We start from the raw sequence: 14,902 nt of genomic DNA on the forward strand, positions 1-14,902 counted from the left end.
TCCCCTTTATTCTCTCTCTTTCTCTCTTCTCTAAAATGAATAAATTTTTAAAAAAATGTTTATGATAATCTCTATGACATAATTAAGAAAGAAAGGGGACCAAAATAAAGCAGCCTCCCAGAAAAAAGGCTTTAACCGGTGTGCTTCTTGTTTAACCAGTGTCCTTCTTTAGAATATGGTGTCAAAAAAGATAACACATCTTAGGGAAATTGATAAATAAAGCATCTCTCTCTCTCTCTCTCTCTCTCTCTCTCACACACACACACACACACACACACACACACACGCCTTAATGATCAAATAGCAAGATGCAACTGATTTCAAAAGAAGAAAATCAAAGGATGGATAGCTTCCAGTTCATTCTATAAACTCAAGCTCTTTGTCTGATACACCTAGCGTGCTCGGGGAGGGATTGATTCCCTCCCTTCCTCCCTGTTGAAAACACGCCGTACTGTATTTAACGAGGCTGGTGGGACCCCTTGCTGCAGGATGGGGGCATTGCGAACGCAGAGCACGAAAAGATACGCTATGCACACACCAGGCACCTAGCTCAGTGAAGGCATACAGGGGCTGCTCAGGAAAGGTGACTAAGGTAACTATTATTATTTAGTCTTAAAAAAAAAAAAAGTCAGGACAGCTCCGTTCGGAAAACAAACAGGAGCACTGAGCCAGCGTCACCCGGTCCGCAGGCAGCTGACAGGCAGCTGACAGCTGTACGCAGCTGCAAGTCAACCAGAAGAACTACTGAGCCGTTTCCAGGGTTTCACGGGAAGGATGCAGAGTCCTAATGGCCTATCTCCCCCGCTGGGGAAATGGGCTTCTCGGGCCCCAGATGCGCCTCTTGGCCGAGTCAGGCTGCGTCAGCAGCGCAGGCGGGGCGGTCACCGGGCCGGAGCATGCGCCCTGGGCGTTGCATAATCACCCCAGCTGCCTCTCCCGCGCTTGTCGCAGGCTCCCCCTGCTGGACAAACCGAAGAAGCCCGCTTTCGCTGACTTCTGTTCCTTGTCCCAGGTTTTCGGCGCTCAGTAATTTCTCACTATGCCACTACGAAAAGGGAATTTTCTGCAGAGAGAGAGAGAGAAGCGATGAACCTTAACCCCGAAGCACAAAACATCTACTGGAGCATCAATCAGTAGACAGTTTCCGTGGGAGGAAAGGCTCATTATTAGCAGTTTCCCCACATGGCCCCAATTCTCTCTTTAAACGCGAACAGTGATGGATGGAGAGGCCAGAGAAGGGTCCAGGCAGGATTTCTTAGTGCTTAGGGGAACGTGAAGGGGCCGAATTTGCAGCCTTCTCTTGCCTTTAAGTGCACAGCCTAGTGTCTTAGAAGCAGAAAGACCCTCAGACTCCCGGGATGTCCCCTGCATTTTTTTGCTCTTACTGCAATCTTGACAAATTGCCTGTTACTTGTTAGAACTGCAGTGACCTCCCTTGAACTGTATAAGCTGTTGCGGTCACTCAGCCATAAGAGTATCAGAGGTATTTGGTCTTGCCTTTAAGTCGTCTCTTTTACAGTTTTTATGACCCCTATTTTCTGTGGGACATGGCATCACAAAACTCAGTCCGCTGTGCTTTTTCACTAGCAAAGGTGGCATCGTTATTGCTCAGCTGAGAAAAAGTCACAACACTGTCACCGTCTCTGGGCTCTGCTCCTGACAGATGTGACACATCTCTCACCTGAGCTGTGGTTACCGTGTGACCTGGCTGAGCGGAGACTCGGGAAAGGGCAAAGAATGCGGGCCCCAGAGCTGTCTCTCTGGATCTTTAAGGGAATCCTTGCCTTTAGTTTCGATCCAAGCTATCTGTGTTCTTGCCGTCTCACGGTTCTCAATCCTAGTCGCACTTTAGAATCACTTGGGGAGTTTTTAAAATCAGCGATGCTCAGAATAATTACATCAGAACTCCTGGGGAGTGGAGCCAGGACATTTGTATTGATGAAATGTATGCAAATTATGCGCAAGATTATCTGGGGTTGGTGAGTGAAAAAATCAAGTTGCTGAATATTATGTGTTTGCTATAAGATCCTGAGGCACAGTGCTAAGGATCACATCCCAGCTCCATAACTTGTTAACTGTAAAACTTTGGGCAACTGTAAACCTTCTGCTCATTTGCCTCACCTTTATTATTTTTTTAAATTCTATGTTACATGGTATCAAATTTTCTGAGTGTCAAATTATTTTTTTTAGGATTTTATTTTTATTCATTTTGGGGGGGGGGATAGAGAGAGACAGACAGAGAGAAAGGGGGAGCAGCAGGAAGCATCAACTCCCATATGTGCCTTGACCGGGCAAGCTCAGGATTTTGAACCAGTAACCTCAGCATTGCAGGTCGATGCTTTATCCACTGTGCCACCACAGGTCAGACCTCTCACCCTTATTTTTAAATATGAATATCAAGGATAATAATTACTTTATTTCACAGCATGGTTGTAATGATTTAATGAAATAATTAACTACCAAACACAGAAGATAACCTACCCATTACAGCAATTGTTATTTTATATACATCTGTTTTGTTCAAGTTTATTTTTAAATAAACATGTATTAACTTTGTAAATAAATCTATAATGTGTGCTACACTTTTGGAATAGGCTGAAGCTCTTTCCTTAACAATTTGAATCAATGTGTAGATTCAAATAAATTTGAATAAATGTTTATATGAACCAACCACGGATCCCTGGGTCCAGCGCTGGTTTTATTCCAGACTCCCGCTACTGCCTGATAGAGGCGTTTCTCTGGTTCTGGACTCCTAAGGAAAGTGGGTCTTTTCATTTTGAGTACCATTAATTTTAAAAAATGAATATATATTTTTCACATAAGGTATAAAATATCAACCATTTATTAATTCTTGCTTCTGCTTCTTGCTTTTTGTTTTCATTTTTTTGAGGGGATTAAAGTCTTGGTAACGAGAACATGTTAATATGGAACCTGAGTTCATGGTTCCCATGCATCTGCTGTCCAGGGAGACTGGTAATGAAGGCTGGGAAGGGAAGTTGAGGAGCTCTTGGAAAATCAATGGCAAACCCCTATCCACTGCCCCACCAGAGACAGAAGCATCTTACAGGTAAATTATCGAGGATTAAGGATAAGCAATGTAATACTAAGCTAGACTTAGATGATCAACCCAGTGACAACATTCTTGTGTACAGTGCAGTCTATGTATGAATTCCTCAAGGAGCATGGAGCAAACAGGCCTTCTTTTCCTACAAACAGATGCGTGTCTCTCAGTGATTGTGAGGAGGAGGGAAAATGGAAGATGAAAATTAAAAGGGGAAATAAGAGAAGAACACTGGATCACTATGGATCTATAAAATTGTAATTTTTGTTCCCTGCGTTGTTCATGAAAATAATAACACATAGTGAACTTTCATTTCATTAGGAATTGAAATAAATCCATTTGCAACATCAAGCTTTCTTCTCATGGCCTTCCTTGGTCTTTGGTTCCCACAGATTATAAATTATTCTGGGTGGACCATTACTCAGTCTTGTATTTGAGGCTTGGGAATCATTTCACACTTCAGCAGATCTTTCAATGTAGCATCAAGTGTTCTCATAATTGACTTGTCTCCACTCTGTTGTAACACACAAAAGTCTAGCAGAATCAAAGTAGCACAGATGGGGAAAGTCACTTGGAAAGTAACACTAAGGAAGTAGCTCTACTTTCTCTTTGAAAGCTAGGATTCATGTACTGATTTCAAATAACAGTATACACTTCAAGTCCTTGGTGTTTGGAGAGCATAGGTATATGGGCTGAAATTCCAGAAAGAATTTATGCTCTTTTTGAGGAAATCTCCCTATTTCAAATGGTTCTCCCCACCCCCACCAAGTTAATATGGGGGTGGGGGAGAAGCATCAACTCCTCATTCCATCTAGTTGTTCCATTTAGCTGTGCACTCAGTGATTGGTTCTCACATGTGCCCTGGCCAGGATTGAGCCCATGACCTTGGTGTACCAGGAAAACAATTTATTCGCTAAGCCACCTGGCCAGATAGTTCTTTATCATAGTCATCATGTACCATCACCACCACCCAGGTATCGAGTTCTTGCTTGGACAGTGCACTACTCACTTCTTACGACATCAGATGGCACTACCAATGTCAACTTGGTCCTTGTCAACCCTATTCATACACAGGGAGAAAGTCTGGACAAGTCCTGCCAGGGGTGAGGACAATGGAAATGCAAAGACCCAACACCGGGGACCAGGTTCAGTGACGCCGATCCACTTTATTCAGGAAGTAAGCTAGCTTATATACATAGGTTCAGCCTATAGGGTGTTACGGCGTGTTCCTCAAAGCCAATGGCTGAAAAGATCAGAGAGCTGCGTGGTTGGCTCTAAGTCACTTTCTTATAGCCAGCGAGCTCCCTTCCTGGGTATGCCCAGGAGGGTTCTGGGAGCTGGATTATTCTCACAACATTACATCAGCCACAGCTGCTAGGAATGAACTCTGTGCTCCACCCACAAGAAAGGAAGAAAAACATTGTTAATCAGGACAACTGTAAAAAAAAACAAACCCCAATCCCCTCAAAGACATAGTTAGCCTTCTACTATACAGTATTATAATGTCATGTCCATGATATTGACATTGACACAATCCACCAATCTCATTCAGGTTTCCATAGTTTTATTTGTACTCATTTGTGTGTGTGTGTGTGTGTGTGTGTGCGCGCGCACACGTGTGCGCGCGCGCCCGTGCATGTGTTTAGTTCCATACCATTTTATCACCTGGGGAGGCTTGTGTAGTCACTATCAAATTCAAGATGCCAAGCATTATCAAACCCAAAGGGTATCTTGTGTTGCCCTTTTATAACAAAACCAGGCTCCCTCCACTCTCCAAACCCTGACAACCATGGATTTGTCCTCCATTTCTGAAGTTTTGCATTTCAACAATATATATAAATGGAATTATACAGTAAGTAACCTTTTGAGATTTGCTTTTTCCATAGAATATAACTAATTCCCTGGAGAGTTACCCATGTTTTTGTGTGCATGACTAGTTTATTCCTTTTTATTGCTGTGTTGTGTTCCATGATGTATGTCTACCACCATTCATTTAATCATTTATCTGTTAAAGATTAGGGTGATTCCAATTTTTGTCCATTTCCAATAAAACTAATATAAACATTCATGTAAAAGTTTTTGGGTGAATCAAGTTCTCATTTTCTGGGATAAGTGACTAAGAGTTCAATTGTTGGGTCATATGATTACTTGTTTAGTTGTTTTTGAAGAACTGCCAAATTGTTTACCAGCGTGGCTCTACTATTTTTTATCACCCACACTATATGAGTGGTCTAATTTCTTCTTATCCTCACTGGCACTTGATATTGTCAATGTATTTTTACTTATTTGCTGTCTCTCTATCCTCCTCAATGATGTCTCTTCATGTCATTTGCACATTTTCTTCCTTTCTTTCTTCATTCCTTCGTTCCTTCGTTCCTTTGTTCCTTCATTCCTTTGTTCCTTCCTTCTTTCTTTCTTTTTCTTTCTTTTTCTTCTTTATTAAGTGAGAGGTGGGAAGGCAGAGGCAGACTCCTACATGCACCCCGACTGAGATTCACCCAGTAAGCCTCTACCAGGCAATGTTCTGCCAGGCTGGGCCACAGCTCCGTTGCTCATCAACTGAGCTATTTTAGCACCTGAGGTGACAAGGTCATGTAGCCAACCTCAGCGCCTGGGGCTAACTTTGCATGAACCATTCAAGCCATGACTGCAGGAGGGGAATAGAGGGGTGCGAAGGAAGGGGTGTAGAAGCAGATAGTCACTTCTCCCATGTGCCCTGACTGGGAATTGAACCCGAACTTCATATGCAAGGTAGATGCTCTACCACTGAGCCAACTAGCCACAGCCTCCCATTTTCTAATTGTATTGTTTGTTTACTGGTGAGTTTTAAGAATTAGTTATAATATTAGATACTAGTTCTCTGACAGATATGTGGTTTGCAGATATTTTATATCACTGGTAGGTTAATTTTTTGTTCTCTTCCTCTGAAGTTTCACAGAGCAAGTATTTCATTTTGATGAGGGCCAATTTATCAACTTGTTCCTTATGTGGATTGTAATTTTAATGTCAAGTCTAAGAATTCTTTGCCAGAGATCCCAAAGATTTTACCTTATTTTTTTCTAAAAGTTTTATAGTTTTATGTTTCCAAATTTAAATCTATAATTCATTTTGAGTTAAATTTTATCTGAGGGCAGAGGTTTAAGTCAAGGTTCTTTTATTTTTTCCTTCCTTCCTTCCTTCCTTCCTTCCTTCCTTCCTTCCTTCCTTCCTTCCTTCCTTCCTTCCTTCCTTCCTTCCTTCCTTCCCCTTTTTTCTTTTTGCTTTCAGGTGTCCAGTTGCTCTAGCACTATTTATTGCAAAGCTATCTTTTCTCCACTAAAGTTGTTTTGCGTTTTGCTAAAATTTCAGTTGGGAATATTTGTGCAAATCTGTTTATAGGTTCTCCACCCTGTTCTCGTCATCTACTGTCTATCATGCCTCCAGCACCACATTGTTTTGATCAGAATAGCTAGTTATCCTTAATATTGGGTAGAGCCATACTTCCTTGTCAATGTTTTAACTATTCTAGAGCTTATATCCCAGAGAATTTGGGCTCATGGGGACAAAGATGCTTTCTTGACCAGGCCTCTCCTGCCAGCTCCGCTGACCTGCCTCTGTGTCTCAGTGAAAAGGGGGTAAAGACTCAGCAGGCAAAGATAATGTTTCCTTTAGCTGTTTATTTTTGATGGGCTTCAAACTGATGATCCTTGCCCATGGTGTCAGCTCACCTGATGTTCTCAGGACTCCCATTCTGGCCAGCAGCATGATGAGCCTGCCCTGACTGCCTTCTTTTGCTAGTTTGGTGATCAGAAGACAATAGGTCTGGGTGGTCTACCTCTGTTGTATGTGGGGGAGAGATAAAGATGCCCTTCCTCTGTGCTGTTTCTCCAGCCCTGGGGCCCCAACCCGGGTCACCTTCTCACGACTCGCAGGCATTCTCCTTTGGTTGTCCGAGGCCTCATTTCCAGGCTTATGGTCATGCTTAATGGGGAAGACTAGGGACAAGACTAGACATGAGGGTCTATCAGATAAATATTATAAAAGACAAGTAGATAAACAACTACTTGGTTAAACAAAAATACATTGGTATAACAAGTGTAGCAGGTGACCCTTTATGCAGAATGGAATAGAAATGTCAGAGCCAGGAAAATATGTTAACCAATGCTCTTGTGCTTTATCAAAATGCTTAGACTTCTTTTTTCCTTTGACAAAAATAGGGTCTGGGCTAAACTCCAGTTCGAGTAAGTGTACTGGTCTTCCAAATTCCCTCGTCAGTGTAGATCACACGCAGTGCCCTGTGTGCTCTGCCGTTAGCTAGTGGAATAGGATGGCTGTGCACGCTGAGATACACAGTGAGTTCTGAGCGCTGCCCAGAGATGAAACACCTTGCAGTTAACTACCCCACCAGATTTACAGTAACACCAAAGCCTGCAACACTGCGTGTTTGAATCAGCACTCCGTTTTTCTCCCTAACTGAACCCCCTATTTTCTTTGTCATTGTTTTTGTATCTGTTTAATACTTCTATGAAAATAAAGAGATCTGCCTGCTGAATAAAAATGTCATGTTGACACTTCCAAGTGCAACATTTGGATGAATGTACAAACTCCTGCCAATGAATCTGCTCACATCTCAGTACTTGACCCTCCCACATGCGAGTTCTGCTGCAGGAGGAGTCTCTACTGTTACTTCTCATTGAACACCTTCCAGTTAAATCTCTTTGTTCTTATTTCCTTAATAACTTTTGGGCCAGAGCTCTGGCACTGTACAATATTTTCTATTTCGATACCAACCTATTTTTTTTTTCCTGAAAGACAGATCTTGAAAACATAGAATTGGAAAGTTTTCAAAATTCACAAGATGTCCAATTCTATCTTCTTTAAGGAGGACATAATTAAACCAAACAATTTACATTATATTTAAGAACCTTCTAAGAAATAACTTTCGTGTTATCTTTTGCAGATACATTCTAATACTTAGCTTTATTTGCAAGTAAATTGCTCCTAAGAAAATACTTTATCATTTTACTTTCCCTTTGGCAAATTAAAAACTGAAAATAAATTTCTAGAGCAGCTGCTAGAATTTTAGGGGTTACAGACTCCTTTAATAATATGATTAGTGTTATAGAATTTGCCCCCTCAAAATATATATATAAATGCAGAAGGCTCGGTGTCACTTAAAACTCAACTCACTCAAAGCTTCCTGGTTAAGATTCTTTGCCTGAAATATAGGTAACTTTCTCTCAGAACTTCTAAAGTTTTTCTTCTAAATTTCAGAATTCCTCCAATAAGAACTAATTCAGGAAGTAGAATTCAAAGTGGGGTTTGAGTGCATCAGTTATGATTCTTTGGTTATATATAAGAGAAACAAATTCTAGCTACCTTAAGAGGGAAAAGGGTCATTGGTGATGTATTTGAGTAACCATAGACTTGAAGAAAAACTTATACTGGAAAGGACAAGTGAGGAAGACGCTAATGGAATGAAAATCTTGTAGATGCTCCTAATGACTCAGTTTCAGGTCTGTTGCTGCTCCCCCAAAAAAACAGTAGAGGGAGCTCAGGGCAGGCAGAATCAGAAATGCCATTTCAGAACCCATGGACTTCTGGGAAAGTAAGAATGGAAACTATTGCTGTCCCTTATTTTAACTGCCTTTGTTATTTGTGTTATGGTGACAAGTATTCTCTTCATTTATATCTTCACACCACATGTCTACATGAACTTTGAGGAATCAGGATACAAACACTGGCCAGCCTCCAAGAAAGATGTACTTTCAAACAGCCATTTCAGCTGTGGCCAAAGAGTATAACAGATGAGAAAAAAATTCTCAGAAGATGGAACCAGGGGTCATGGAGGTCAATGGAACAGAGAGGTCCTACAGTGCAAAATCAGACCTAAGGATCGTCCTCTCTCTTGGTGGGGTCTTCACAATGTCTGCCCTGAGGGACTTCAAAATTGCTAGGAAGCAGTGATAGTGTCTGTCTCCTGGTGTTCTTTCTGAATGAGTTTATGGATTATTCTGATTCACAAGTGTTTATTGGATTTGTGTGAGGGAAATGGGCAAAAAACAACCAAAGGGATGCTCTTCTGAACAAAGACATCAGGAGAGATAGACACTGCCATAAGTTTATAACAACCTCACCTTATTTGCATGAATATAAGCTCCCTGGTTACTTTAAGGGGTGTATAAATTAAGATCCTATTTTTGAAAATGAAGCCATCTTGACTAAACTATGACATGTCTTCTGTGAACATTGTAAATACCGTTGTTAACAACCAGCCATCTGGTGTTATCACAGTCTTTTTAGGGTGTGAACCTTTTTTTTTTTTTTGAGCTCTGTTAACTGTACTTTTTTTCAATATTTTTACTTGAAGGCCAGCCTGATGCATTTTGAAAAATTATCATAAGCTCTTATGTAGATTCATTTTAACATTAGCTTAATAGTCTAAATAATACAAAGAGTATAGTGTATTTAACTATAGTCTACTAAAAGCTTACTCTATGAGGTTTTGTGTTACTATCTGTGGGTAATTAAAATGCACAATATATAAGAATTATGATGTAGGCCTTGAAGTTAAGGAGAATATAACCCATTATGTAACAAAGAAATAAAATCTCTATATAAAATATTATAAAAGGCCTTAATGTGAAAAACTAAACAGTAATGGCACAAATGAAGAAATAAAGCTTGCCAGCCAGATCTGAAGCATCCAGGGTACTTGAGTTCGAGGATTACTGGAGTCTACAAATATATATGCACAACTCATGATGAATTTTAACTTCCTTTCAGGAATTTTTTTTAATCAAATCTGCAAACTACAAACAAAACTTTGGATTTCTCTGCTTTCTTTTTTTTTTTTTTTTTTTTTTTTGGAGTCAGAGATGACTTAAATACTGATAAATGAAAAAGAAAAGCAATATAAGGAGTCCATATGAATCATAATGGGAAAGCAGCTATTGAATTCAAGTTGAATTCAATATTCTAAAACTATTTTCATTGAGTTTTACTTAGTTTTAATAGTCTTACTAGTTTAATTACTTCAGATAATTTGTTATGAAAATGGTCCTCAGAAAATAGTTAATACTCTTTGCCAAAGGTTGTTTTCTAGACACTGTATTATAAAATACATAGACTTTGGGCATAGGTTACTCTGGAAAAAAACTGAGTTAAAGTTGGGCTACAATTCCAGGAGAAATAAATGAGAACATCAAAGTTTCCTGAGGAAAAAAATTCATAGCAACAATTTCTGGCTACTGGCTACTTTTTCTTTGCTTTCTTTTTCTTCTCTTTGTCAGAATCCTGGGTCTTCTTTTCTGGCTCTGCCCGAAAATTTCATATAATCCTATTGATAATCAATGGAATAGTCTTTGCTTGAGTTAGTATATCTAATATGATTTTGGACATTTGTACAAGTTTAAACTATTCTTCTTGGTAAAAACAGCATACAAATTTTCTTTTCATATTTGTAAAATGTTACAACAATGTTAACCAACTTAGTTCAATTTTACCAATACACTATAATCATGATTTATATTAATCATTTTAATATTAACTAATCAGTCTTTACTTGGCGACATATTACTTTGGAATCTTTCCCCTAAAAGCAAATGTCATGTTTTATTAGGGTTTTTTTGTGTGTGTCTTTCTAAATATATCAATCACCTGCAGTAGAATGAAAGAGACATCAGCATGCTCACTGAATTCTTGATTCTGAAATCAGAAGTTTGATAAACATTGAAAAATTTTTAAAAAGTCATTATATTACATACCAATTGGAAAAAGTTTATAGATTGGGTAAGTAAAGTTTTATAACAAATAAAATGAATTAAAAGTGGTACAAGTCATTGACTGAATAAATATACACATGGTGCAGTGATTTGTTATGTAAGTTTACTTCAAAAATGAATCATACTGTGTGGACAGGCTGCCGCCCGAGGCCACCACCCGAAGTCCTAAGCGCATGCAAAGCCTTCAGTATGTAATGAAACTGCTCCATGCTGTAGCTGGAAACCATTTTATCTAAATTAAGATGAATAACGTCTGCTTTATAATTTACTAGAGACAAAAAAATGTTGAAACAACAGCATGAAACAAAGGTTCTTCATAATGTCAATGTTGGAAATGTTCTGTGAAAGTCATTGGGAGCTTTCATTAATCTCATAGAAACAATCCCCATTTGGGATATAGCCCAAGGGCGGGGGGTTGGGGTCGGCGAGGGGAGTGTGGTGGGACACAGTTTCTTCTCCGTGGCAAATTCTAGAACTACATGGTGCTTTTTGCCATTTCTCCCTCTATTTTCCTAATTTCCAGGAGTCGGTGGATGCAAAGGTTTCTTCTGGATGAGAGAGAGAGAAACTAAATATCAGTTAACATTTTAGAATATTATGCAAGTTTTTAATGTGTATACATAGTCTATATATAATGGGGTAAGGGGTCAGAGACTAGAAGACAGTGTTTTTTATGTTTCTGAAAACTTGATTTCTAGAAGCCAGTTCAAATTTATTAAAATTGTCAGCAATTTTCTGATTCATTTAACTGAAGATTTTCCTTTGTTACATTCTAAAAAGCACTTAGTGGACACTTTGGTTTTGCCATATAAAGTGAAATCGAATAACCTGAACGTTAAGAAACTAGGTATACCTATATGCCATTTCATTATAAATACAAGATATATTTGCAGCTAAATTTTATCTAACTTGAACAGATATATAAATATAATATCCATGCTAGTACTTTCATATCCTGATACACAAACATATACACACATACACACACAGAGACATACAGATTTTCAAAAGGATAGCCTGTATGGCAAAAAGCCACAGAGTAAATATTTATCAATAGAGAATTAGCTGAATAAATTGTGATATATTTGTATCATGGACTATTACACAGCAATTAAAAAGAATGAATTGCTTTTGACTCAGATTTTGTATTGATCGGTGAAAAAAAATCAAGTACCAGTAAAGTATGTATAATAAAGTGACATTTTGTAAAACTAGCTCATAATGTAATATAAAATATTGATTATATGATTATATGAGATAAGTGAAAAATATAGAAACATTCCTACTAGGTTGTGTTCATGAATTATTGTAGAGAGTGGGGAGATCATAAGGATGTGAAGGATAGTATAGACCAGGGGTCGTCAACCTTTTTATACCTACCACCCACTTTTGTATCTCTGTTAGTAGTAAAGTTTTCTAACCACCCACCCGTTCCACAGTAATGGTGATTTATAAAGTAGGGAAGTAATTTTACTTTATAAAATTTATAAAGCAGAGTTACAGCAAGTTAAAGCATATAATAATAATTACTTACCAAATACTTTATGTCGGATTTTCGCTAAGTTTGGCAGAATAAATCTTTACAAAACAACTTACTATAGTTAAATCTATCTTTTTATTGATATTTATACTTTTGTTGCTCCACTACAGCCCAACATGAAAGCTGGAACGCCCACTAGGGGGAGGTAGTGACCAGGTTGACTACCACTGGTGTAGACAAAGTAATAGAGGAAAACATGCATGTGTTTGCATATTTGAGTAAAATTCCATATACATATGTATAAATAATTAAATTTAAAAAATAGTAATGTAAATAAATGTAAAAGTAAAAAATACCTATCACAATGAAATAGCTTTGATTAAAAATACTATGGGAATTTTCACCTGAGAAAGTCATGAGTTGAAAGGCATGCTTTTGACAAGTCAGTTTCCTCTGATGTGCCTAGTTGATCCATTCATATTTTTCTTAAACTCTCATAAAAGTACATGTTCTTTGTCTAATAAAAAGTAAGGTACAGATACACCTGACAAGAGATGTGTTTGTGATCACACTCTCTATGCCTGGGTTACCATGACTCACTGTTAAGATTCAGAGTTGTAACACTTTGGGTGGGCTTAACACACAAGAGTTCTTGCCCAATGAGAAAGGTTTATTGACATTCAGCTTTAAAAAAAACATGTCTGAAACATTTTTTAAATACTTCAAAGCTTTTAAAGTTAGAAACAAAATTTTCTCTAAGAACATAGCTATTTTTCTTGTGGAATTTTTCGAAGGCAATTCCTTTGGCTCATTTATGATCTTGTTTAAGTATTAACTAAAAATACAGCAATGTGGAGTGAGGACACATTCCATTGCATTCTATACATTTCAGGCATTTTTATTGAAATTAAAAAAAATTCAAACTCCAATGGCTTCAAAAAAAGATGTCTGAAAAAAACTATCAAGTTATCAATAAAATACATAAACTATTTCTAAGGTAGAAAAACTTCTAATTATTCCATTTTTTTATCAACAGGCAATGTTATTGATAATTAAAAATAAGTTTTTCTTCTTTAGAAAAAAGGTAGTATTGGGAATCGCCTGGCTACTTTTTCTTTGCTTTCTTTTTCTTCTCTTTGTCAGAATCCTGGGTCTTCTTTTCTGGCTCTGCCCGAATGGCTTCTTCCTCCGCGGCCAAAGCCTCCAACCTCAGACGCTCTTCTTCCAGCAACTTGTTCCTATACTCTTCCCGAATGCTGAAGATCTTTTGACGGGCTTCATCTAAGGAGTCCTATTTCAAAACAAATAAGGTCCACTGATAAAGGCTTATGGTCCTAGAAAATACACACACACACACACACACACACCCTTCTCATAAAGAACTTAATCCTTTCCTTGTGCCAGTAGATTTCAGGAAAAATTACTGAAGAAAGATGAAAATTAGCTAATGGACTCAAATGTTTATCAATACATACAACATGAGATAGTTACAAAGAGTACATGCGGTTTTTTGTTTGTTTTTACATTTCCTTTTTTAAAATTAATTTTAATGAGGTAACATTGATCAAGCAGGGTACATAGGTTCAGAGAAAACATCTCCAGGTTATTTTGACATTTGATTATGTTGCATACCCAAGTGGAGTCAGTTGATTCAGGAGGAGAGGGTGGGGAGAGGGGAGGGGCACAAAAAATCCAGATAGAAGGTGATAGAAGACAGTTTGACTTTGGGTGATGAGTATGCAACATAATCAAATACATGCATTTTTAACAATAGTCAATAAAAGCATCATCAGGAGGAAAATAAAAGAAAAAGTTGAGAAATAGGCAGAAATTTTGGCAAAGCCACGATCTGCTTTGAGTTCAGATATAACCTGTACAAAAAGTCTGGTTTGGTGTGTCTCTCACAGTAACTATGCTCCATAAATTACTAGTTCCCCTGCACACATTAGCCTTGACAAAATATATAAGTCGTACTTCCAAATAAGATCACCTAATAATCCATTGCTTATCTTTGTTATTGTCAGTTTGACTTTCATTTTACCAGTTCAAAAACAAAACAAAAACTACATTCATCAAAGACACCAATGACCACCTGACCAGGTGGTGGCGCAGTGGATAGAGCATCAGACTAGGACGCAGAGGACCCAGATTCAAAACCCCGAGGGTCCCGGCTTGAGTGCAGGCTCATCCAGCTTAAGCATGGGCTCACCAGCTTGAGCGCGGAGTTGTTGGCTTGAGCGTGGGATCATCTATGGCAGCGGTTCTCAACCTGTGGGTCGTGACCCCGGCGGGGTCGCCTAAAGCTATTGGAAAATACATAATGCATATCAGGTATTTACATTCTGAATCATAACTGTAGCAAAATTACAGTTATGAAGTAGCCACCAAAATTATTTTTTGGTTTGGGGTCACCGCAACATGAGGAACTGTATTGCGGGGTCACAGCATTAGAAAGGTTGAGAACCACTGATCTATGGGATCATAGACATGATCCCATGGTCACTGGCTTGAGCACAAGGTCACTGGCTTGAGCAAGGGATCACTCTCTCTGCTGTAGCCCCCTAGTCAAGGCACATATGAGAAAGCAGTCAATGAACA

The 14,902-nt window shown here is 38.6% G+C and overlaps 1 protein-coding gene across 3 annotated transcripts in view; it reads right to left on the reverse strand.

Annotated features, from left to right (window-relative positions):
- Nucleotides 1-12,432: 12,432 nt before the first annotated feature.
- Nucleotides 12,433-14,902, reverse strand: part of ADGB (androglobin) — a 139,311-nt gene continuing 136,841 nt past the window's right edge. For all 3 annotated transcript variants that reach the window (XM_066373049.1, XM_066373048.1, XM_066373047.1), the window contains one exon: nt 12,433-13,595. In XM_066373049.1, the coding sequence (XP_066229146.1) occupies nt 13,410-13,595 (186 nt within the window). In that variant the 3' untranslated portion in view covers nt 12,433-13,409. The remainder of the gene's footprint in view (nt 13,596-14,902) is intronic.

This window comes from Saccopteryx leptura, chromosome 3, assembly GCF_036850995.1.
Source record: "Saccopteryx leptura isolate mSacLep1 chromosome 3, mSacLep1_pri_phased_curated, whole genome shotgun sequence".
Taxonomy (NCBI): domain Eukaryota; kingdom Metazoa; phylum Chordata; class Mammalia; order Chiroptera; family Emballonuridae; genus Saccopteryx; species Saccopteryx leptura.